Source organism: Tupaia chinensis, unplaced genomic scaffold (genome assembly GCF_000334495.1).
Source record: "Tupaia chinensis unplaced genomic scaffold, TupChi_1.0 Scaffold000054_1, whole genome shotgun sequence".
NCBI lineage: Eukaryota > Metazoa > Chordata > Mammalia > Scandentia > Tupaiidae > Tupaia > Tupaia belangeri.
Window position 1 is genome coordinate 4,973,697 of NW_006159512.1, and position 23,420 is coordinate 4,997,116.

General features: G+C 39.8%; 1 protein-coding gene across 1 annotated transcript in view; it reads right to left on the minus strand.

The window, feature by feature from the left end:
• Positions 1 to 23,420, minus strand: part of GNPTAB (N-acetylglucosamine-1-phosphate transferase subunits alpha and beta) — a 107,618-nt gene that overhangs the window by 65,396 nt on the left and 18,802 nt on the right. The window contains exons 2-4 of the mRNA XM_006141392.3: positions 13,456 to 13,541; positions 3,580 to 3,699; positions 2,179 to 2,220 (exon numbers count right to left, since the gene is read on the minus strand). Coding sequence (XP_006141454.1) covers positions 2,179 to 2,220; positions 3,580 to 3,699; positions 13,456 to 13,541 — 248 coding nt within the window. The remainder of the gene's footprint in view (positions 1 to 2,178; positions 2,221 to 3,579; positions 3,700 to 13,455; positions 13,542 to 23,420) is intronic.

Genomic DNA, 23,420 nt, shown 5'->3' on the forward strand with positions numbered 1-23,420 from the left:
GTCCTGCTCTTTCCTTATGGTAGGTCCTGAGGGCCCGATTTTGCTCCCTACCACCACGACTTAGAGAACAAACATTTTTACTCTAAGGTTGCTTCTTCCCCTCCAGCTACAGGAGAACATTTTACTGCTTCTCGCTGGAAAGAAACACCAACACGCTTACAACTACATTCTTGAAATTTAACTAAATATGTAAAAGCTTGTTGGTACTACTAAATTTTTCAGTTTGTTTTCAACAGTCTGTAAGAAAATCACAATATTATTAAAATAATAAATAAGGGATTTTCTCTCAAGGATATAAAAATTTAGTACATTATAGCAAAGTATGGTATAAAATTGTTGCCACCAAACTTTACTGACTCAAAGTGTACAAGAAATTAAGCATTTCATTACCATGATGTTGAAAGATTATTGGTAATTTCAATGAAGCTTATTATTAGGCAGATGAGGAAGAAGGTAGATTCTGGTTAAGTGTCATTACCGGATACAATTCATCAATACCAGATAGAACATAATTAAATACATTGGATATGACACTACACTGTTAAAAACAAAAACAAATGTGTTATGGTTCTAATTCAAGCTTATATGAAATATTTCAATATTAATATAAGAAATATCTATAAATAAATATATATATATTTATCTATAGTAATCCTAGAAATACTGCCTTAATAAAAATGGCAATATTTATTTTTTATTTATTTATAAATTCATAAAGTGAGAACCACAACCAGTTAAACAATACAGAAGTGTTCATACTCCCTAATCAAAGAAATGCTTAAGGAAACAATGAGGTATCATCTTTTGTTTACTATAAAGCACCTCCAAAAATATGGCGACTCAGTGTTAGTGCAACCTACTCCATTCAAACTTGCTGGTGTCACTCCACAAGGAAACAACTCTTTGAGGAAGCAATTTGGTAACATATGCACACATGGTATCTAATATGCATACATTTCCATGCAGACTTATTCAGAACCAGAAAAGCCTATCAGGAAAGACATGATGCATTTTTACATAGAAAAACACAGAAAACTACATCATTACTTTCCAACAACCTAATATATATGTTTCTTCCTCAATAATCTTACTTCCAGGAATCTAGTCCAAGTACCAGAGGAGAAAATAGGAAAAAACGAACACACAGAGAAAATCCCACATACCCAGATATTAAGTATCACAAAATGTTTATTACAGAAAAGCCCAACATACGGGAAATTACAGTACAGTCACTTTATGGGATACTATACAACTATTATAAATGAGAAGTATAAAGCATGAAGATTGTGTAACAATACAGAAATTTGTATGACTATGTAAAATATAATGAAAAGGGAATAATAAAAATGGTAATAGTTATTGAATAATGGTCACAGAATTACGTGAGTTTTCCTTTTCACTTTCCCTTCAACTTTTCTCTAATGTCGCACCATTACTTTTTGTAAAATAACGTACAAGTCATTTAAAAAAACAATATTGGTACTACTCTAATAAATAAATAATGCTACATAATTAACATAAAGAAGGTACTTTTGGATCTTGAAATTCCTCAGAAGTATCTCTATAAATAACTGTTTTTTTTTTTTTTTTTTTAACAACTACTGGTTAAGTATTAAAGTGGCAGTTACAGATTTCCACCTGCCAGTGAGACAGTTTTGTTTTAAGGACCTATCAGAATTAGGTCTGCTTCAAATCAAGATAGACATATTTAATTCTTGTCATTGAGCTTCCTTCCCAGATCCTTAAACAGAAGATGTATAACTTAACAGCTTTCAACAATAAGAATATAGATACTGAACATATAACTAAATGATGGATATAAAAAACACGGGTATAAGAGTTTAAGTAGGTAAAGGGAATGCGCACCAAGACAGATCAATGGGAACTGTAAACAAGAAAACCTTGGTACTCTAACCCTACTCAAAACAATAAAGCTTTAGTAAGTGAGGATCCAGAGTTCTCTATCAGCTATGCCTTCAACACTGCAAAATTTCCCATGTAATAGATGTATTTAATTTAGGGTCAAAACTATCAGAAAAGGGATTGCATATGAATACCAAAAAAAAAAAAAAAAAAAACCCCAAACACTAAACCCACCTCACAAAAAATAGGCAATAATCTGGAAATTTTGCTTCAATCTTTTCATTTTTATTCTTGAGGGAAAATGGAAATTCTTACCTTTTCTTTGTTGGTTCCGTTGCATTCTTTCCAAGGATTTCTCTAATGAGAAGATAAATGCAGGTCATTACATATGCATAGACTAACTAGCGCTGACCCCAAGAGTGAGTAAGAGGGACTCACAATGTTGATTATCTTGGCCACACCACTGGAGCTAACCTACTACTAAAAAGCATTATAATGTGCACATTTAAAATGCATAAAAAATGATATGTTCCAATTAAATATCACTAACAACACTGTAACTTCCACCGCATCAAAAACAGTTTACTTAAAGTACTGTGTCATCAGAAACAACATGACACATTTTTGTATAGAAAAACATGAAAAAATACATCATGACTTTTCTAATGACCTAATATAAACTTCATTTTACTAGTAAAACATGGTACCAGGCTGGCAGTCATTTTCATGCACTGGGAACGTCTTAGATTCACTCACACAGAGAAAAAGTGAGGATCTGTTGCAATATAAGCTGGACAATGCCCTGCAACACTTACAAAAAAGTGAATGGAGAGATTCTCAGCAAATACTCCTGAAGAATCAGAGGGGAAGTTGCATCAGCAGCTTCCTAGTTCTAAAGCTCTCTAGAAGTATACTGTACCTTTCCCAGATAAGTAAAATGATTAAAATTCCATATTAAATAAAAATGCCAAAGTTTCTAATTCCATAGTCCAGGATCTGATAACAAAAAGGATAATGAGGGGACCAGCAGATGGCGTAATGGTTAGGTCACTGGACTCCCATGTCATCGACCATGATTTGAGTCCCAGACCTGGAGGCTTAAAACTCACACCAGACGTGTGTGTGTGCATGCCCAAAATCCTGAGAGAAGAATGGAGAAGGGATTTCGGTGTGGCCATCCCCTCAAGGGAGTGATTCCTTGCTTTCTGTTTCTCTGGCGAGCACATGCACTCTATAGCAAAAATCTCTCTTTTAAAAAAAAGGATAATGGGAATATACTTTTTACTGCCTCATTCAAATAGAAACATGTCTACAGGACTATTCTGCTTTTCAGGGGAATGTTATTTTGTATAATAAAACATCACTTCATAAAGTTACTAAACCTAGGACTCAGTTTAAGTGACTAGAAACCTGGAGCTCTTTCAGGAGGCTCCCCTACCTGTTGTCCCTTAGAGACCTAATCATCACCAGAGTACCATGTTCATGAAAAGGTCATCTAACAAAGTGAGGCCAGCAATCTGGCAGAAGTAGTCGAGCCCTCCATTAGCAGTAAGAAACAAGGGTCAGATGAGTAACTTCTTCAAATTGGTAACAGCATGAATTTGAGAAGCAGATTATTTTTTGTACAGCAGTGTGAAAATCACCTTATCCTTCTCAAATGTACACTCATTTGTACACAAAGGACCATGTGTATTTTGTTTTTGAAACCAGTTTTACCTCATTGCTTTCTGCTCCTCCTCCATCTGTTCTCTGACCTGCTGTAGTTCCTTCAGCAGCTCAAGATCTGTACCATTCACCCAGGTGTAGACCACATCGATCGGCATGGGCAAACAGAGCCTGCGGTAAACACACAAGCCCTCCAGCTTACATGCACTTTCTCAGTATATTTGGAAAATAACAGGGTTTAAACTTAGAGGTTATGAAAAAATCAATGAAAAGGCAATTCTATCTTGACATATATCACGGAACTGCATGTTTTTAAATTGGGGGGGGGGTACAGATATTTGTCAAGAACCTCCCGAGTTGCATTATGCTAGACATCCTCGTGAAACGTACATTATTTGCTCCTCAGGACTACCCTATTAAGAGGTTGATATCACTCCATTTTAAAGACTAGGGGTAGGGTGCTGTGGTCTTGGAAACTCCATTTAGCCTAGATAACAGCTAGGATTTCATAATTAAGCAAATGAGGGAGCTGAGATACAAATAAAGAAAAAGAAAGAAAGAGAGTGAGTTAGTAAGTTAGTTAGTTCTTGGTCCGCAATGAAGACCTAGCCCTCCTTAATGTGGAGGCCTTCTCGTTTCCTCATGCCTTGCTACTCCCAAGCTCAGCTCCTCCTGATTTTCCTTACCTTGCCGTTTCTCCATTTCCTATTGCACTTATCATCCTTTTAACAAACTAAATTATCACCTATACTGTTAATTAAATGTGCCCCCTCCCTAGAATGTAAGCTCTAAGAAAGCAAAAAAGTTTCTTGCTTTAGTCCCCAAAATATCTGAGCAATTAAAAGAGTACAAGGCACATGGGCTCATAATTGCTGAGAAGTCAGTAATTTGTATGATATTCTAGTACAGAAGACTTTCTTGAACTTGCTCTATTTTTTTCCTGATTATCTCATCTTCAAAATAAGGAGTCAGGCAGACATTTAATTATTGAATGTGTTGCTTATCCCTCACCTTAGTGTTTCCATTCAGGTTGTACTCCTGCCAAAAGCATTCTTCCCCTTTCTCTCATACACTTGCCAAAAACATATCCATCTTTCAGGGAAAGATGCAGAAGCAGTATACATTTGGGTACTGACATTACTTTGGATGGTTCTACTTCAAGTCTTATATTTTTCAAGAAAGTGAATAGTTTGGTTTTGCTGGTGGTGGGGCAGTGTTTCGTTCTTTCTTTCTTTCTTTCTTTCTTTTTTTTTTAATACTCTCCTTGTACACATGTTAAGATCTTTTTTTTTTTTGAGAGGTTTTGCCTTAGGGTGCATGTGCTCACTGGAGAGAGACAGACAGACACAGTAAGAGGGAAAGTGAGAAATCTCTCCCCAGGGGGATGGTCATGTTGTAATACCTTCTCCATTCTCTTCCCGGGATCTTGGGCACAAATGCACACATGCCCAGTGTGATTTTGAAAACACTGGGTCCAGGACTTGAACCACGGTTGGCCATGTGGGAGTCCAGCAACACAACCACTACACCATTTGCTGGTCCTGATTTTTCTATTTTTTTTAGGTCAAAGACCAAAGCTTACCCTCTGTTATGGTTTGGATAACGGTTTGTTCCCCAAAGTTTCATGTTTTGGAATTTGATGTTGGCAGCTGGTGAGGCCTATGGGGTAGCGAGTGGTTCACTGTGATTGCATCACAGAGGCAACACTCTTGTACGTATCAATAGACTAATGATGTCTCTCAAGATCCACTGACTTAGATCACATGAGAAAAGGTTAGTTTTTATGAGAGTTGGCTACTAAAAAAGACAGAGAGCAAGCAGCTTGCTCTCCACATCCACCTGTCATTTTCTGTGCTTCTTTTGACCATGTTTTAGGCCAGCCTATGACTTTGGACTTTCCAGTCTCCAGAACTGTGAGTTAATAAACACCTATTTCTTTATAAAACACCCAGTCTCAAGTACTCAGGTCAGCAATACAAAAAAGGTCTAAGACACCCTCCTTTTGTCTACCTTACAATCCAGGCACAGAATTAGACTTTTGGGTATGATTGTATTATTTTGTGCAGGGTTAATTATTTTATAGGAAAATAAATCTAGTTTTGGTACAGAAATGACAACCACCTTTTTTCCCCCTTTCTTACCGCCAGAAGGTATGTGTGCTCACCAGGGAGAAAGGGAGAAAGAACCTCTCAATGAAGCGAGATCATGCCACAATTTTCTTTCTTCCATTTTTCTATCCCAATCTTGGGCATGCAAACGTTTTGTGCTCTGGACACTGAAAGCACAAGCTTACCCAAATATAATAGGAACACACAGATTCTGTGCCTCTGAACATGCAACATGCTTTTCCACTACCTAGAATGTTTTCTTTCATGTTCTTCTTTTTTTTTTTTTTTTTTTTTTTTTTTTTTTTATGGGGGGGGCCCCCCCCCAAACAGCACAGGGGTGCGTGCACTCACCAGACAGACAGAGAGAGACAGAGAGACAGAAAGCAAGAAATCACCCCCCGGGGGGGATGGCCACGCCACAATCCCTTCTCCTCCATTCTCCTCTCGGGATCTTGGGCACTCAAGCACACGCGCCCGGCGTGAGTTTAAGCCACTGGGTCCGGGACGCGAACCACGGTCGACTACATGGGAGTCCAGTGACATAGCCATTATGCTAACTGCTGGTCCCTCTTTCATGTTCTTTTAACCACCTCCTCCTTCCCTCATCCCTCATCTTCCCTCACCACCACCAAAGGGAATTCACTGCTTAATACACAGCTTCCACAGTGTTTGTACTCTAAGGAATTCTTAGCAAATTGTCCAGACTATTTTTTATGCATCTTCCACTGGAAAGAATATATCTAGGCCAGAAATTGTATCGTTCTATGCCCTGCTTCATTAATTATTTTCTCTCTCTTCTCCATCTTCAGGCTCTCTCTCCCTACTGTAACATTATGCAAAAGCTTCTCCATCTGTTTTTTCTGCCTTTCTATCTCAATGGTTCTCAAACATGAGCAGTCTTCAAAATCACCTGTAAAACAGATTGCTGGTCTCCATCCCCAGAGTCTCCAACTCAACTGGAGTAGAGTGAAGCCCCAAAATTTGCTTTTCTAACCAGTTTCCAGGTAATGCTGATGCTGCTGGCCCAGGAATTATACTCTGAGAATTGCTTATTTATACACAGGTTATACTTCATATTTTTCCCTCACTGAAATGCCAGTTCAGTCTTTTTCACCACTGTAAGCCTACGGCCTAGAACAATGCCTGGTACATGGATAGGGTTTAATATATTTTGCTGGATAACTAATAGGAATAACTATTAGTTATTCCTTCATATTCCTTCACCATATACATCAATTTTTCCAATTAAAAAAGAAAAGTCTGGGGCCAGCAGGTGGCATGGTGGTTAAGGTGCTGGACTCCCACATGGTTGACTACAGCTCAAGTCCCAGCTCTAGAAGTGTGAAAATCATGAGTGTGTGTACACTCAAAATCCTGAGAGAAGGGACTGTAGCGTGGCCACCCGCCTTGGGGTGTGATTTCTCATTTTCCCTCTTTCTGTGTCTCTGTCTCTCTCTGGTGAACATACACATCCTATGGCAAATACTCAAAAAAGAAAGACTAGCTGCCTCATATTACCCACATGTTAATTATCCAATATCACCTCACTTCCAGCCTCCCAGGTGGTTTATGCTCAGACTAAAAATAAATTTTAAAAACCTGCTTAAGTAACATTTTTTTAAAAGAAAGATTAAAAGAGGGAGGGTAGGATTATATATTCCAAAGCTGTCTTGTAAACCTAATTATTTGCTATTCAAGATTTTTTAATAGAAGGGCTGGATGGTGGTGAAGCAGTAATACTCAATGCTCTGTGAGGCTGACACTTGTGAAAAGGTTCTGGGTTTGCCTTGAGAGATCTCCCTGTGTACACAAGGCATACAAATGCCCTTACACCAGGGCTGGTTAAAACTGGAGGTGGCTCAAACTGGTGGTGGATTGCGTTGTCAAAACCCTTTTGGGGTGCTGTCTCTTTCCTCTATTTCTCATGTTCATGGAAGAAATAAATAAAATAAACTTTAAGGATTTTAAAAATAGACTCAAGAGGTATCCATACATGTTCATATGAAGAAAAAAACATTAAGTGAATAATTCATTTATATAATGGCTCTTCTGAAAGGTTGTACTACATGATTAATTTAATTATCTGATGAAACTGACAACCCAAAGGAGATCGTGTGATCTGCTCAAGGTCAATGAGTCAGTTGTTTTTCTGCTATTAGACATGGTCACAGTTAAGTCTGAATCTTTCATTCTAACCACAAACAACTATCTCAGTTCACAAAGGAAAAGGAAGGCTTTAATCTTAGAGCTGAAGACTAAGTCTTCTATGACTCAGAACCAAAGACACTGATACAAATTTATTTTAATCACTGTTTGCTGGAAATGATTAGTAAAGTCACTTACAGTCTCTTGGTTCTACATTCTATACATTCTAGGCGTAGGAAAGAGGTCTGGCACCACAGTGCAGTAGTAAAGAGCTATGCATAGAGGGAGCTAAATCCCACATGACTGACCACAGTTCAAATCCTGGCCACAGTGGCTTGAGAAACACACCAGGTATGTACATGTGTGCATGCCCAAAATCCAGATGGAATGAGGAATGGAGGAAAAAAGACTGTAGTTTGGCCATGCCCCACTGGGGATTCCTTCCTTCCTTCCCTCCCTTTCTCTCTTTCTCTCTCTTTGGAAAGCACACACACTCTCTGGCAATTAAAAAAAGAAAAGAAAAGAAAAGAAAAGAAAAGAAAAGAAAAGAAAAGAAAAGAAAAGAAAAGAAAAAGAACTAGGAAAGAAAACATAGAACTTAAAAATATTGGATCATTGGAAAAGTCATGATGTATTTTTCTGGTTTTTGGGCATGTGCGTGCACGCCCAAAATCCTGAGAGAAGAATGAAGAAGGGATTGCGGCATGGCCATCATCCTTGAGGGGTGATTTTTTTGCTTACTGTCTCTCTGCACATGCCCTATAGCAAAAATCTCTCTTCAAAAAAAATTTAAGTAATCTTAAATACATCTACATGAAAATCAAATTATATTTTAGCGCAATCTAAAATTAAGAGATGGGAGCAGCAGATGGCAAATTGGTTAAGTCCTGGACTCCCACATGGCCGACAGCAGTTCAAGTCTCAGACCCAGTGGCCTGAAACTCACACTGGGCGAGCATGTTTGTACCCAAAATCCCAAAGAAGAAGGGAGAAGAAAGAATTGTGGCATAGCCATTCCCCTTTGGGGGTGATTTCTCACTCTCTGTTTCTGTTATTCTCTGTCTCTCTAGTGAGTGCACATGTCCAATAGCAAAAATCTTTCTTAAAAAAATAATAAAATTTAAAAAAATAAAATTAAGAGAAATATTTCACTCAATATTTTTTAAATTCTTTAGAAAGAAAACAAGAGAATTTGGGACCAGCAGTTAGCGTAATGGCTATGTCGCTGGACTCCCATGTAGTCGACCATGGTTCAAGTCCCAGACCCGATGGCTTGAACTCACGCCAGGCGTGGGTGCATGCATGCCTAAGATCCCTAGAGGAGAAAGGAGGAGAAGAGATTGCGGCATGGCCATCCCCCCAGGGGGTGATTTCTCGCTTTCTGTCTCTCTGTCTATGTCTTTCTGGCAAGTGTACATGCCCTATAGCAAAAAAAATCTCAAAAAAAAGAAAACAAGAGAATTTGATTCAAGTTAATGACCTCAGTGGCCAGTCAGGTAGTGTGGTACTCAAGTAGGATGGATCCCTGCAAGGTTGACTGTGTGGTTCGAGTCTGGGACCAATGGATTAAAAAACATGCCAGGTACTTGTACATATATGCCCAAAATCCTGAGAGGAGAATGGAGGGGGAGAAATTGTGCCATGGTCATCTCCCCAGGGGGTGTTTTCTCACTTTCCCTCTCTATTTCTTTCTCTCTCTCTCTCTCTCTCTCTCTCTCCAGTAAGCACATGCACCTTATAGCAAATTATAAAACAAATAAACAAAACTAATAATCTCAAAATCTTGACTTTTTTTTTTCTTTATTTACTATAGGGCATGAGACAAAGGGCATAAAGTCAGAGAGAGACAGAGAAAGTGTGAAAAAGCAACCCTTGGGGAGACTGACCATCCTGCCATTCCTTTTCCTCCATTCTCCTCTGAGAAGTTTTAGGCACACATGCACACACAATACCTGGCATGTTTTTCAGCCACCAGGTCCAGGATTTGAACTGGATGCAGTTGGCCATGTAGAATCCAGCCACCTTAACCATTATGCCACCTAGCTGGCCCTACATTTTCTAACAAACTAGTTTTCTTTCTAAAACCTCAAAGCCCCTGAAGGGAGGCAGGAATTTATATATCTGTGATCATCGCACACAGCACAATGTAAGGCACAGAGAGTAGATGCTCATGAATGTGTGAGTTACAAAAGTCAATGGAGGCCCAGCTGCAGTGGCACAGGTAGTAGGGGAACTGCTGTGCAATGCTGGAGAACAAAGGCGGGTGCTCCAGGTTCTTCACTGGGCCTACCTTAACACCTACCTAGCTGGATGCAGGGCTGGGAGAAGGATCACAGAGTGAAGATCCTATCAAGAGTGCATACCTCTGTCTTTCTTTCTCTCTCTCATTCTAAGGAAATAAATAAACTTTTTTTTATAAAAGTCAATTAGGGCTTGGGACCAGCAGTTAGCGTAATGGCTATGTCGCTGGACTCCCACATAGTCGACTGCGGTTCATGTCCTGGACCTGGTGGCTTAAAACTCATTCCGGGCACGTGTGCATGCATGCCCAAGATCCCGAGAGGAGAATGGAGGAGAAGGGATTGTGGTGTGGCCATCCCCTCTGGGGCGGAGGGTGATTTCTCGCTTTCTATCTCTCTGTCTGTCTGTCTGGCGAGCGCATGCGTCCTACAGCAAAAAACCTCTAAAAGAAAAAAAAAAAGGTCAATTAGGGCTGGCTCTATAGCACAGCAATTAAGAGCTACACAGAGGAAGCAGGATCCCAAAAGACTGACTAGAGAGAGAATTCCGCCAGCTTGAAAAATACACTAGAGTATTTACAGGGTTTAGTACTATCCCTGGTTTCTGGTGTCTACTGGGGTCTTGGAACAGATAAGAAGGGACTACTCTAATCAAATCTGAGTAATTGAACTGTCATTTGTCCCAAGTAACAAAAGTATTACTGAAAAGAATGGTAACTTAGGGAACCAGCAGTTAGTGTAATGGCTATGTCGCTGGACTCCCATGTAGTCGATCGTGGTTCGTGTCCCGGACCCGGTGGCTTAAAACTCACGGCGGGCGCGTGTGCGTGCGTGCCCAAGATCCCGAGAGGAGAATGGAGGAGAAGGGATTGTGGCGTGACCATCCCCCCTGGGGGGTGATTTCTCGCTTTCTGTCTCTATGTCTCTATCTGTCTGTCTGGCGAGCACACGCGCCCTAGAGTGAAAATCTCTCCAAAAAAAAAGAATGGTAACTTAGCTTGCGACTTGATCACACAGGTATTTTTTCTCAAGACAATCACCATGTAGTCAAGCACTTTATGTATGCTTCCCATTTTATCACCCAGAATTTTTAAAAGTTACATACTCAAAGGATTGAGTTATAATTAGGTAATTTTTTTTTATTGCTTCATCACGAACATTTTTAAGTGAAACTAGTTTTTTCTTCCTCCTGCAAAGATGTGGTGATGAAGAATACAATCAATCACATTAAGGTGTGAGCAGTTTTACCCATCTTTGTTTTTACGCCATCAATGCAAATGTCAACATAGTTTAAAAAGGCAAATAACAACTTAGTATTTGTTATAAAAAGAGCTTCAATTTCACAGATTTCTTGAAAGACCTCAGGACCTCTCCTTCATCCCCACCAGCCCCCATGGTCTTTGAAAACTGTGCCTTTAAAGGGAATCTAAGGAAAAAATATAGAGTTTCCCTACTTTGCTAGAGATTTACTTATAAGCTATCTCCCCTACTAGGCCATTATGGCAGACAGTCACATCTCAGTGTCTACAAGAGGGTAAGGATGAAAGATCTAACCTTCGTTGAAGGGACACCATTCAAACTAGGGCCGACTCAAAGACAATCGCAGTCCTTCTTTATTGGGATATTCGAAACTATAATGGCGTCTGATACCATACAGTATAATTAGCACAGTTACTTTAAAAACTACTTATTTGATAGAAACCATATAAGTACTGATAATATGTGAGAGGAGGGAGGGACAAGGAAATGCCTCTAAGCAAGAGACAGGGGCTCCAGCATCAGAGGCTCTCAGAACATTCACCAGCTACTAGGAAGGTGCACAAACTGACATAAATTATTACCTGCAGTTTAACTAAGTTTTCTGGTTCAGTGAGAATAGAGGGAAAGATTCATGAGATCAATTCTCAGGGAAAAATGGACAGATTCCAGAGAAAGTTTCAGTTATGATTTCTAATATTTGGGCCAAGGTCTTGTGTGGGAATCAATGACCTTTGCTAACTATGTTTATTTTGGCTCCCACCTGCTCCTTGCCCTGTGGTATAACTGTGTGCCATGGCAATGAACTGCATAAAAGTACATAAAAAAAGGAGAAGAAAGGACTTGGTTTATTTTTTGAAGTTAGAATGATGATCGCAGAAGAACCAAAACAAAAATTCACTGGGCCAGCAGGAGGCATGGAGGTTAAGGCACTGCATCCCACATGGCCAACTGCATGGTTTGAGTCCCAGACCCAGTGGCTTTAAAATCATGCCAAGCAAGTGCATGTGTGCCCAAAATCCTAGAGGAGAATGGAGAAGGGATTGCAGCACGGCCATCCACCCTGGGTAATGATTTTTCTCATTTTCTCTCTCTCCCCCTCCCCTGCTCTCTCCCTCCTTCTCTCCCTCTCTTCTCTCTCTCTCCCACCTCCTACCTCCCTCTCCTCTCTCCCCCTCCCCCTTTCCCCAGCAAGCACATGTGCACTATGGCAAACTAAAAAAAAAAGGAATAAAATTTATTAAGAGTAGTTCCTTCAGGTGAGAAAAAGTTGGGAATGGAACAGAGAGAGACTTACTTTTTATTTTTCTGTATTATTTGAACTGTTTTGACCATAGACATAAGAGGTCTTCAAAAAGCTCATGGAAAAGGCATATTATGAGGAGCTACACAGATTTCAAATTTTTGTACCAAAATAAACTCATACTTTAAACTTATTTCCCATACACTTTTTGAAGTCCCCTCATATATTGCTATTATGGCCTAAAACAATACAAGTAATAATTTTATGAACGAAAACCAAAAGGATCTATGTGATTCATTTTATCTGCATGAAGGGAAGAAAGATGTTGGGAAAAAAAACTGCTTCTATTCTAAGGCCTGTCTTGTGATGGAGTGAAAAAAATCCCCAAGGACTGGAAAACATGAAATGGCACTGCAAAGTGGCTGCACTAAGAAATTTGGCCTGACAGCAAGAAAGACACATACTGTGAGGCTGTTTTCTCCTCTCCCACAGAGAAGCAAGGAAAGGTGGTGACCAGCGGGGCAGAGTCCAGCCCTGGTGGGTAACTCAGGAGTGACCCAGGTTAACAGAACGCTGTCGAAGACTTCTGCCTAGGACTTAACAGTACTCAGAACTGGGTGCATGGTAGCCACCTGGTGTCCTCATCCTATATGGGAGGAAATTCCCTTTACCCTTGAGAACTAAGGAATATAAAATGAGCTCATACAAATTAAAGCACCTGGTAAACTGCAATACAGGATTACTGTTTGGGAATCAGACTTTTCAACTATAAGATGTGGTAAAGCGTTTTCCTGGCTGAGTGTATTCTTGAATAAGTTAAAACTGTATCTATGACTTGGAAAGCCCACTTCCTTGTCATATTTAAAGCATGAATAATTTCACAACTCATTTAAATTTAGGTAACAGACATTCTCCAATATAGATCTTTTCTCACCGGTTCTGAAAGGATTTTCCAGCAATGTTGTCTCTATAGGAATCAAACAAAACATGATATTGATCTCGACTCCACTCCAGTACCACCTGGGGGGAAAAAAAAGAAAGAAAAAAATGTTTTATTTGTATCAAAAACTAAGAATAGGCATGGTAGTGCACTATGTGCTGCTAGTTAGCAGGCTGAAGCCACATGGGCGGCCTGGGTTCAATTCCCCACCCACTGAAAAAGCAGAGTGCAGTGGCATACACCTATATTCCCAGCTATTCAGGAGACTGAGGCAGGATGATGAAAATATACCAAGACTCTGTCTTAAAAAGAAAACAAACAATTCCCACTTACCCGCCATAAAAAAGAAACACACACTAACAGTAGATAACATTTTCATTTCATTTTAATTTCAATTGGAATTGTTACACGAACAGGTAAAGCAATCCAAAATCATTCATACATACGGTAAATAGAGGGAAGAAAATTGAGCATTTTATGGATCTGGGGTGCAGACCTGAGGGAGCTCCTATCCATAGTTTCACATTTGCTCCTGACTTCTCACCATATACCAGATACCATGTTAGATCTAGAATAAGCTAGCCTAGACAGCCTGAAAGACTTAGTGTCCACTGTCCTTAGAATGCGGGTTAGGAAAATCAAAGGGACTTAAAAAGGTGTATTTGGGGACCAGCAGATGGTGCAATGGCTATGTTGCTGGACTCCCATGTAGTCGACTGCGGTTCGAGTCCTGGACCTGGTAGCTTAAACTCATGCCGGGTGCATGTGCGCGCGTGCCCAAGATCCCAAGAGGAGAATGGAGGAGAAGAGACTGTGGTGTGGCCATCCCCGCAGGGGTGATTTCTTGCTTTCTGTCTTTCTGGTGAGCACACGTGCCCTATTACAAAAACCTCTCAAAAAAATATATATATATATATATATTTGAATTGGGTCTTGACAAATGAGTTTACCACGTACAGAGAATGGGACAGTGCCAACCACTGGAAAAACATGTTCACAGGCTGAGAAACAGCAAAGGAGGCTGTGCGAGGATAACTGTGGAGTTGGCTTTGTTTAGAGCACAGGTAATAACTAGAGAGAAATGGGACTGGGAAGGGAGCCAGGGCCTGACTGTGACATACCCTGTGTGCCTTGGGACAGAGAGACGCTGAAGATTGTAAGGCAGCTACATTATCTGTTTAAGTCTGGGAGACTTCTCATAGCATATAAGAACACGAGCTGACTTAAAGGCTCCAACAGGAAAGGACAATGACAACTTCATTACCTCGGAAGTTTCAGCTGGTGACCTTGTTAGTTATTTCAGGAGCAAATGTAAAACTATGGATAGGAGCTTCCTCAGGTCTGCATCCCAAATCTATAAAGTGCTCAATTTTCTTCACTCTATTTACCATAGAGGAACTGTCCCTCCTTAAAAACATCAAATCTTAGTCCATTTGCTCTGGATTTCAACTCCCCTGTTTTGTTTTGTTTTGTTTATTTTTTATTTATTTCTTTTTGTATATACATTCAATCGCATTGTTTAGCTTACAAAGTGAGCATTTCAATATGTGAACATTTCTCCCCATGTGAACATTTCTCCCCATGTTTTTAAAACCTTGCATTCTTCCTCTTTTCTTCTCAGAATTTTTCCCACTGGCACACAAACATGTTTTAGTATCTTGGGAAAACCTTCCCTTGACTCCATATCCCTTCCAACTAATTGCTCTACTCTCAATTTCCTGTCCTCTTTAAAGTTATCACCCACTCTTTCATTCACCCTTCAGCCCACTCCAATATCACTTCCACCCTCACTACTTCAGGGGCTTATCAAGGCCACCATGTTATAAAATCTAAAGGCATTTTCCTGATCGCTATCTTTCTCATTTCATCACAGTTACCCAGTTTCTCCTTCTCAAAACAGTTTCTAAGTTTTTCTCCTATTGCTGATGGCTCCTTTTATGTCCCCTTTGCCAACTCATCCTCTTCTACTGATCTTTAAATATATTCTTTCATTCTGTTACTCTTCCTAGAATCCCCGCTTTCCTGCCAAGGCTTCTTCCAGCTTCCTAGCCCAGGATGTGGTCCTGTTACATTCAGATGGCTATGGGAGTCATTTGGATTTCATTCCCACCAGCAGAAAAGGGAAAGATGTTCCTCCTTTTAGGAGACTTTTCAGAAAGCTGCAAGTACCAGTTTTATTTTCATTAGCCAGAACTGAATCACCTGACCACAGATGGCAGCCTGTGTATCTACGTGCCCTGCTACAATCACTTGTTTCTTTTCATGGCACTCAGACTCTTCAGTATCTGGCCCCTGTCTACCTATACTGCTTCACTTCATTGGGATGCTTCACAAACACCACACATTAAACTAGTAATTCTCTCTCTCAATGTATTTATTTAAAAACACTTACTGAGTGTCTAATATGCCTGGTAATAGGTTTAGTAACAGGGATGAGCCAAGTTCCCTGATTTTAAAGAACTATGGTAAGGTTAGCGAGTGGCATTGTGGTCATGGTGCCATATTTCCACATGGCTGAATGCAGTTCAAGTCCAGACCTGGCAGCCTGAAAAATCACACCAGGTGCATGTTCATGCCCATAATCTCAAGTGAAGAAGGGACTGCAGCATGACCATCACCCCTGTGGGGTGATTTTTCACTTTCCCTCTCACTGTCTCTCTCTCTGTCTCTCCATCTCTCTTCAGCAAGCACACACACGCTATGGCAAAAACTTTAAAAAAAAATTATGGTCAATTATTCTCCTTAATTTTATTAATATATAATTGACAAGTAAAAATTGTATTATTTGTGGTATATAACACACACACACACACACACCCCTCGTTAGATTGGATCAACCTAATTTAACTATCCATCACTTCACACATTTATCTTTATCTTTTTTTTGTGGTGAAATCTACTCTCTCAGCAATCTCTAGAATTTATTCACCATACTGTACAATAGCTCTCTAGAAAGTATTTATTCTGACTGAAACTTTGTATCCTTTGCTCAACATCTCCCCATTTCCCTGTAGTGAATTTTTAGTAGAGAGGTTCACTGCTGACTACAGCTGCTCTGAAGGAACACCTGATTCTTGTAGGAAAACACCAAGAAAGACTCCCTTGAAGCAATGTTAGCAGAGTCTTAAAAGATAAACAGGAGTCTGTCAGCAATTCCACTGGAGAACAGAGGGTGTATTGGAGGGATTTGCTACCAGATGGATGGAGGAGTAAAGAAGGAGAGACTTAATGATGACTGCCAGGTTTCTAGTATTTCTGGTATAAATGACTGAATCAACAGTGGGACCATTTAATGACATGGGAGAAACAGAGGTAGTGGTAATAAAAGCTGGTGGGGCTCAAGGGGCCCATTTTAGTCACAGTAACACACGCATGCAACTGGCCTCTCCAATGGGAATGCAAATTCCTAGAAGGGGAATGAACTCTACCCTTGGTATCATATCTATAGCACCAAACCTAATGGCGGACACACACTATAAATACCATCTACTTTGCTAATTATATGTGTGCTTACTTCTAATAAAATGGTCACATGGTTTTTTTATCAATTTATTGAGCATGAACAGAATGATTGTCCATCAACAAATCTGCATAGTTTGCAAAAGAACAACCAGTATATTTAATACTTTTGTGAAACAAACCACCAAAACCTCTCCCCACAAAACTGTTATTGGCTGTTGTGTTACCCAGCATATGGAGAGAAATCGTCAGAGAAGGTACAAGTCACAGCCAGCCAAGAAAAGTTCATGTGCAGTATGTTGCCATATTTCCTCCTTCATCAGGGGTTTGGCCATCTCTAAACAACTTCAGTGCACTAGGAAGAGGAACAATAGCAAAAGGGTCTCCTTGCAACACAATCAGAACATTCATAATAGTCCAGCGTTCTGTACATTTAGATCTCAGGGCAGGTGGTAGGAGTAGTAAGTTATAACTCAGGATACATGAGTGAGTTTTCATACCAGCTGTGCCATTTTTATACAAGACTCCTAAGTAACCCCTAAAGAACTTTAAGCTAGGGACCAGCAGTTAGTGTAATGGCTATGTCGCTGGACTCCCATGTAGTCGACAGAGGTTCGCATCCCGGACCCAGTGGCTTAAACTCACGCCAGGCGCATGTGCATGCGTGCCCTAGATCCCGAGAGGAGAATGGAGGAGAAGGGATTGCGGCGAGGCCATCTCCTCTGGGGGGTGATTTGTCACTTTTTGTCTCTCTGTCTGTCTGGTGAGCGCATGCGCCCTACAGCAAAAACCTCTCCAAAAAGAAAAAAAAAAAGAAAAGAACTTTAAGCTATTTCTTCATTGGTGAAACAATGAAGATTAGACAAAATCATCTTTGGAATATCTTCCGATTCTAAAATTACATGACTAAAGGCAGAGCTGTGTGGCTGGGGGCTGGCCTGGTTTCCTCCCTGTGTCTACACACACATCGACCCCATAAGGACACAGCATCACTTCCAGTCTTCGGCCTCCTCTGGGTCCTCTTCTCTGGTCCTAACCCCATCAGCATTTGAATTTGATTCTCTTCTATCACAACCATTTCCCTTTTCTGCTTAATCCCACAGAGATTAAGCAATTAACCCCGTATTTAGATCCTAGTATGGAAATCTTCCCAAATTCCTTTTTAAATAAATGAGTAATGTGCCACACAAGGAGTCAAAAACAAATCTTGGAGAATCTAATAACAATCATCTAAGGGAAGGCAGGCCCTATAGCCTAGTGGCTAAGGGAATCGGGTCCCACAAGGCCAACTGTAGTTTGAATCCCGACTGCAGAGGCCTAAAAAACATGCCAGACATATGTACATGTGTGCCCCAAATCACAACGGGATGGAGAAATGGAGAAACTACTGTAGTGTGACCACACACCATTAGGGGGACAGTGCTTTCTGCCCCTCTCTCTGTCTCTATCAAGCACACATGCTCTCTGGCAGTTTAAAAATAATAAATAAATAAATTCATCTAAGAGTTAGTATCAGACTGTATACTACCAAGGATGGAATACAGTAGACATTTGAATAGGCAATTATAAAATTGTTTATTCGAGGATAAGCTATAAAAATATAAACACCTTCCAAACAACATAGAGGCCCCCCCAAAATTCAAACTTGACACTAGATATTATTTTCAGCCATTATTAGCAATAACAAAAGACCACAGGAAGATGTTGGAGAAACCAACTACTGTAAAATCAAGCCTCTTCTCCATAGTCTTTCCATACTTTTCAGCCCAATACGAAGACTCCTCTCTCAGAACTCTGAGTAACTTTCCTCTCTTAACACTTACTTAAGAAATTAGTCACCCACTCACTGTCTTATAACATTTCTTCCCTTGCAAGAAGGTTTTTTTACAGTTATCTACCTATGCTACCCCATGTTAGAATCTTGTCAGACCATCCAAATAAAGGGTTATTAAGGGTAGAAAACTGCTTATAATTCTTTCTGTCATCTAACTCATATCTAGCAAGCTCATCATGTACCATCTACTCCCTAATATTTCCCAGTTAAGGCAGAGTAAGACGAGAGAAGACTGGATTTGGGAATTTGGGACACCAAGAAAGATTCCCAGTTGTTATTTGTCCTCTGCCAAATGCCTGTTAAGATTTAATCCTCATTTGGGACCAGCGGTTAGCGTAATGGCTATGTCGCTGAACTCCCATGTAGTCGACCGCAGTTTGTGTCCCAGACCCGGTGGCTTAAAACACGCCGGGCGTGTGTGTGTGCGTGCCCAAGTGCCCAAGATCCCGAGAGGAGAATGGAGGAAAAGGAAATGTGGCGTGGCCATTCCCCCTGGGGGGTGATTTCTCGCTTTCTGTCCCTCTGTCTCTCTCTGTCTGTCTGGCGAGCGCACGCGCCCTATAGCAAAAACCTCTTCAAATAAAAAGAAAAAGGATTTAATCCTCATTGTAATAGTATCATGAGGTGGGCTCTATGGATGGTAATTAAGATTAGATGAGGTCATGAAGATGGGGTCCCCATGATGGCATTAATGGTTTTATAAGAGGAAGAGCTACATAGCTAGCATGCTTGCTCTGTCCAGCCATGTGATGCCCTCCACGTTACAATGCAGCAAGCCTTTTTAAAATTATTATTTATTTTTTAGTTTACTATAAGGTGTGTGCACTTGCTACAGAAAGAGAGAGGGAGAAAGAGAAAAGTGAGATCACCCCCAGGAAGTATGCCCACACTGCATCCCTTCTCTTCCATTCTCCTCTTGGAATTTTTGGGCATGCACGCATACACACCTGGTGTGATTTTCAAGCCACTGGGTCTGGGACTTGAACTGCACATGTAATCAGCCACGGGGGATTCAGCTGCCTTAACTTCCACACTACCTGTTGGTCCGATGGCAAGATATTTAAAACACTATACTATATTGGTACTAATGGCAATGAAAATGCTGTATGGATATAAAGATAATCAATGGATTTTTACTGATGATAATATTGGCCTTCAAAAACTTTACTACTTGCTTACCATTTTGAGCTATTCCTTCAGATACCACTTCTCTACAGTGTTCTGAGAGTATTTACTGTTCTCTGCCACAAAGGCTAATTCATTAGTAAAAATCTGAACACAATGAACTAAGATATTATTTATGAAAAGTCTACATGAACTCTGAAGTACCACGTAAACAATGTATTATTAATAAATAATTATAGGGGCTGGCAGGTGGGCATGGTGGTTAAGGGCACTAGACTCCCCACATGGCTGACTGCAGTTTGAGTCCCACACCCGGTGGCTTGCTTTCTCACTTTGTCTTTGTCTGTCTGTCTGTCTCTCTTTCTCTCTGTCCCTCTCTGGGGGAAATCAAAATAAGTGAATAAATAAAGTTAAATATAATAATCCTTTTAAAAATAAAGAATATCATCTGAAGGTAGTTTATTCTACTAGCTAAAAATGTTTTTCATTTCTAAGACTTTCCTTGAATAATAATAATGATATTCAAGGTATTCCAGATGGATTGTTAGTTAGCTTTTTATAAAATAGTGGTCAAAGTTTGTCTTAACTGGTCGACTACAGAGAAAGGGCACATATGAACAGACTCAAAAAGTTCGAGGAAAATAAAATTAAAAAACAAGTTTATTTTGATGCAAAAGCAACTTTAAGTTCATGCATAGTTTTTTCATAATCTGCTTTTTCTATGCGCTTTATCTTTAAATGCCAGAGGGTACATACATTTGCCAGAGAGAAAGAAAGCATCCCTCAATGGGCTGTGATCACACCACAATTCTTTTTCCTTCATTTCTCTATTCTGTCAAATTTTGAGGCATGCACACACACGTGCCCTCTGATTTTGCAACCTGCCAGGGCCAGGATTCAAATTGCAGTCAGCCATTTGGGATCCAGTTCCCTAGGGAGAAAGCTGAACTGCAGTTCTATGAGACCAGGCCTCCATGAACTTTTTCAGGACTGCTAGCACATACATTCATTGAAAACCTTCATGTCAGATATTCTACATCACTGAATGCCCCTCAAGAGGTACCAACTGTGAGGCAGATACTACAATGGCTCGTTTTCCACAAAAAAAACTTCAACACTTGTAACTACTGTATGCGAGGGCGATGACATGAGGCAATCTGCCTCCAGAGCCTGTGTTCCTGTTCCACTGTGCCCACCTCCCTCTCCTTCTCCACACTGCCTCCTCTGACACTTACACAGAGTTAGCTCTGTCAAATACACATGCATGAATATGGTCATTCAACCAATTCTAGAACTGTGCTTCTCTAACTTAATTCAATGCCCAGAACTGTTTTCCTGGTATATTTATAGATAACTACAAGACATATAACAAATTTATGTTTTTCCTTAATATTTTCAGACTAATAGTCCTTTAACTGGTTTGTACACATGATTACTAAAATTTTCAGATGACAAACTTTTTTAAATTATAAAACAAAGACATAACTATTGTTGAAGATTTTCATGAGCAAATGCATGCCAGGGCAGAATAATGGTGAATGAGACACAAATGGTCCTTTGTATCAGAGGAAATCTGCAGTTAGGGAAAGGAAGAAGGTAATTATTAAGAAGAGAGCTAGTAGAGAGCGTGAAGACTTTAAAATTTACAACCAGAATACATGAGTTTAAATCTGGCATTAATCAGTAATATAAATTGAGAGCACTTCTCTACTTTCAATTTCTTCTCTTGTAGAATGAAGATATTAATAGCAGCTGCATCACAAGACTGTGTTGATGAGTAAATGAGATGTGCATATCATACAGGGATGTACAATACTTACACGTGAACTGTTCACATTTCTTAATGACAATATCTACAATGCTGCAATATAATTTACCTATTTATATATCTGTCTATGCCTCCACGAGGAAATCAAAGCCAGACCCTTGATCTCTTTCTTATTTTTATTCCCAGACCCTTGCACTGTGCCTGGCACAAAATCAATAAACATTCTCATACTGAATAAATAAGGTTACTGGTTTTTCATAGTTAGCATCTTGCGACAGCTAACCACTCCAAAGTTTGTCTTAAACTTTCTGCTTTTGGATCCATTTCCATATATTCAAGGTAGGATCTAAAAGCTAGAATTATAAATAGACAACAGGAGGGCCAAGTACATAAGAACATAAAACTCTTTCAGTAAAAGCACGTATCTTTTCTGTTTCAAGCACAGCAGAAGTGTGGAATGCTGTTTTATAGAAGTTGTAGCTCTCCAATTGTAAGCACTGATAGAGCTTCTTACAGACTGAGGACCACATCAGAAATTCATAGTGTGTCTAGATTACACAAGGTTATTTAGAATTTCTAAAACAAAAGTTGTTTTGCATTAAAAGGTGCTAAAAAAAAAAAAAAAAAAAAAAAAAAAAGACCAAGCTATCTTACAGATACTCTAAGTGATTTATCTTTGCTACTAACCCTTCTCTTCCTTTGAAGTCAATCAAAAAGTCAAAGCTACTCTTTACCAGCACCATTTAATTACATTCAATAAAAGATGCTGGAGGACCAGCAGTTGGTGTCATGGCAATGTTGCTGGACTCCCATGTAGTCGACCGTGGTTCGAGTCCCAGACCTGGTGGCTTAAACTCACACCGGGTATGTGTGCGTGCATGCCCAAGATCCCAAGAGAATGGAGGAGAAGGGATTGCAGCGTGACCATCCCCCCTGGGGGGTGATTTCTCGCTTTCTGTCTCTCTGTCTCTGTCTTTCTGGTAAGTGCACGCGCCCTAGAGCAAAAACCTCTCCAAAAAATAAATAAATAAATGAATGAATAAAAGATGCTGGTTTTCCCAACACAAAGTGGCTGAGTGTGATAATGCATAACCTAAAAAATAAAATATTAACCCACTTAATGTTAGCAGTTGAACTGTTAGAGTGGGGTGATTTTTCTTCTTCACATAAAATGAAAACGATCCAAACCTGAGATATGGGACCTCTATTGACTCAAACACTAATTAAACTCAGACACTTTTTTAGACCATGTCTGCCTTCTTTGAATCCTTTATGGCATTAGACACACAACATATATTTGTTGAACAGATTTTTATTTTAAGGAGTACAAAATGGAAATTAGAGCTCTGTCTTCAAGGAACTAAAATCCCCTGTAAGAAATACTTTATTGCCCCAGCAGGTGGCACGATGGTTAAGGCACTGGACTCCTACATGGCTTGAAGCAGCTCGAGCACTGGATCTGGAGGCTTCAAAAATCATGCCAGGCATGTGTACATGCATGCCTAAAATCCCTGGAGAGGTGATTTCTCACTTTCTCTCTTTGTATATCTCTCTCTCCTCTCTGGCAAGCACACATACCCTATGACAAAAATCCTAAAAAAAAAAATAATAAATAAAAATAAAAAAGACTATTTTATTTGCATGACATAATGTAGAAATACTGTTTAGCACATGAATGCAAATTAAAATAGATTTAACACTATCAGAGAAAAGGGATAATCAATAGGGCTAGGAGTGAGAACTAAGATTGTTAAACAAATAAAGGAGTGGAGA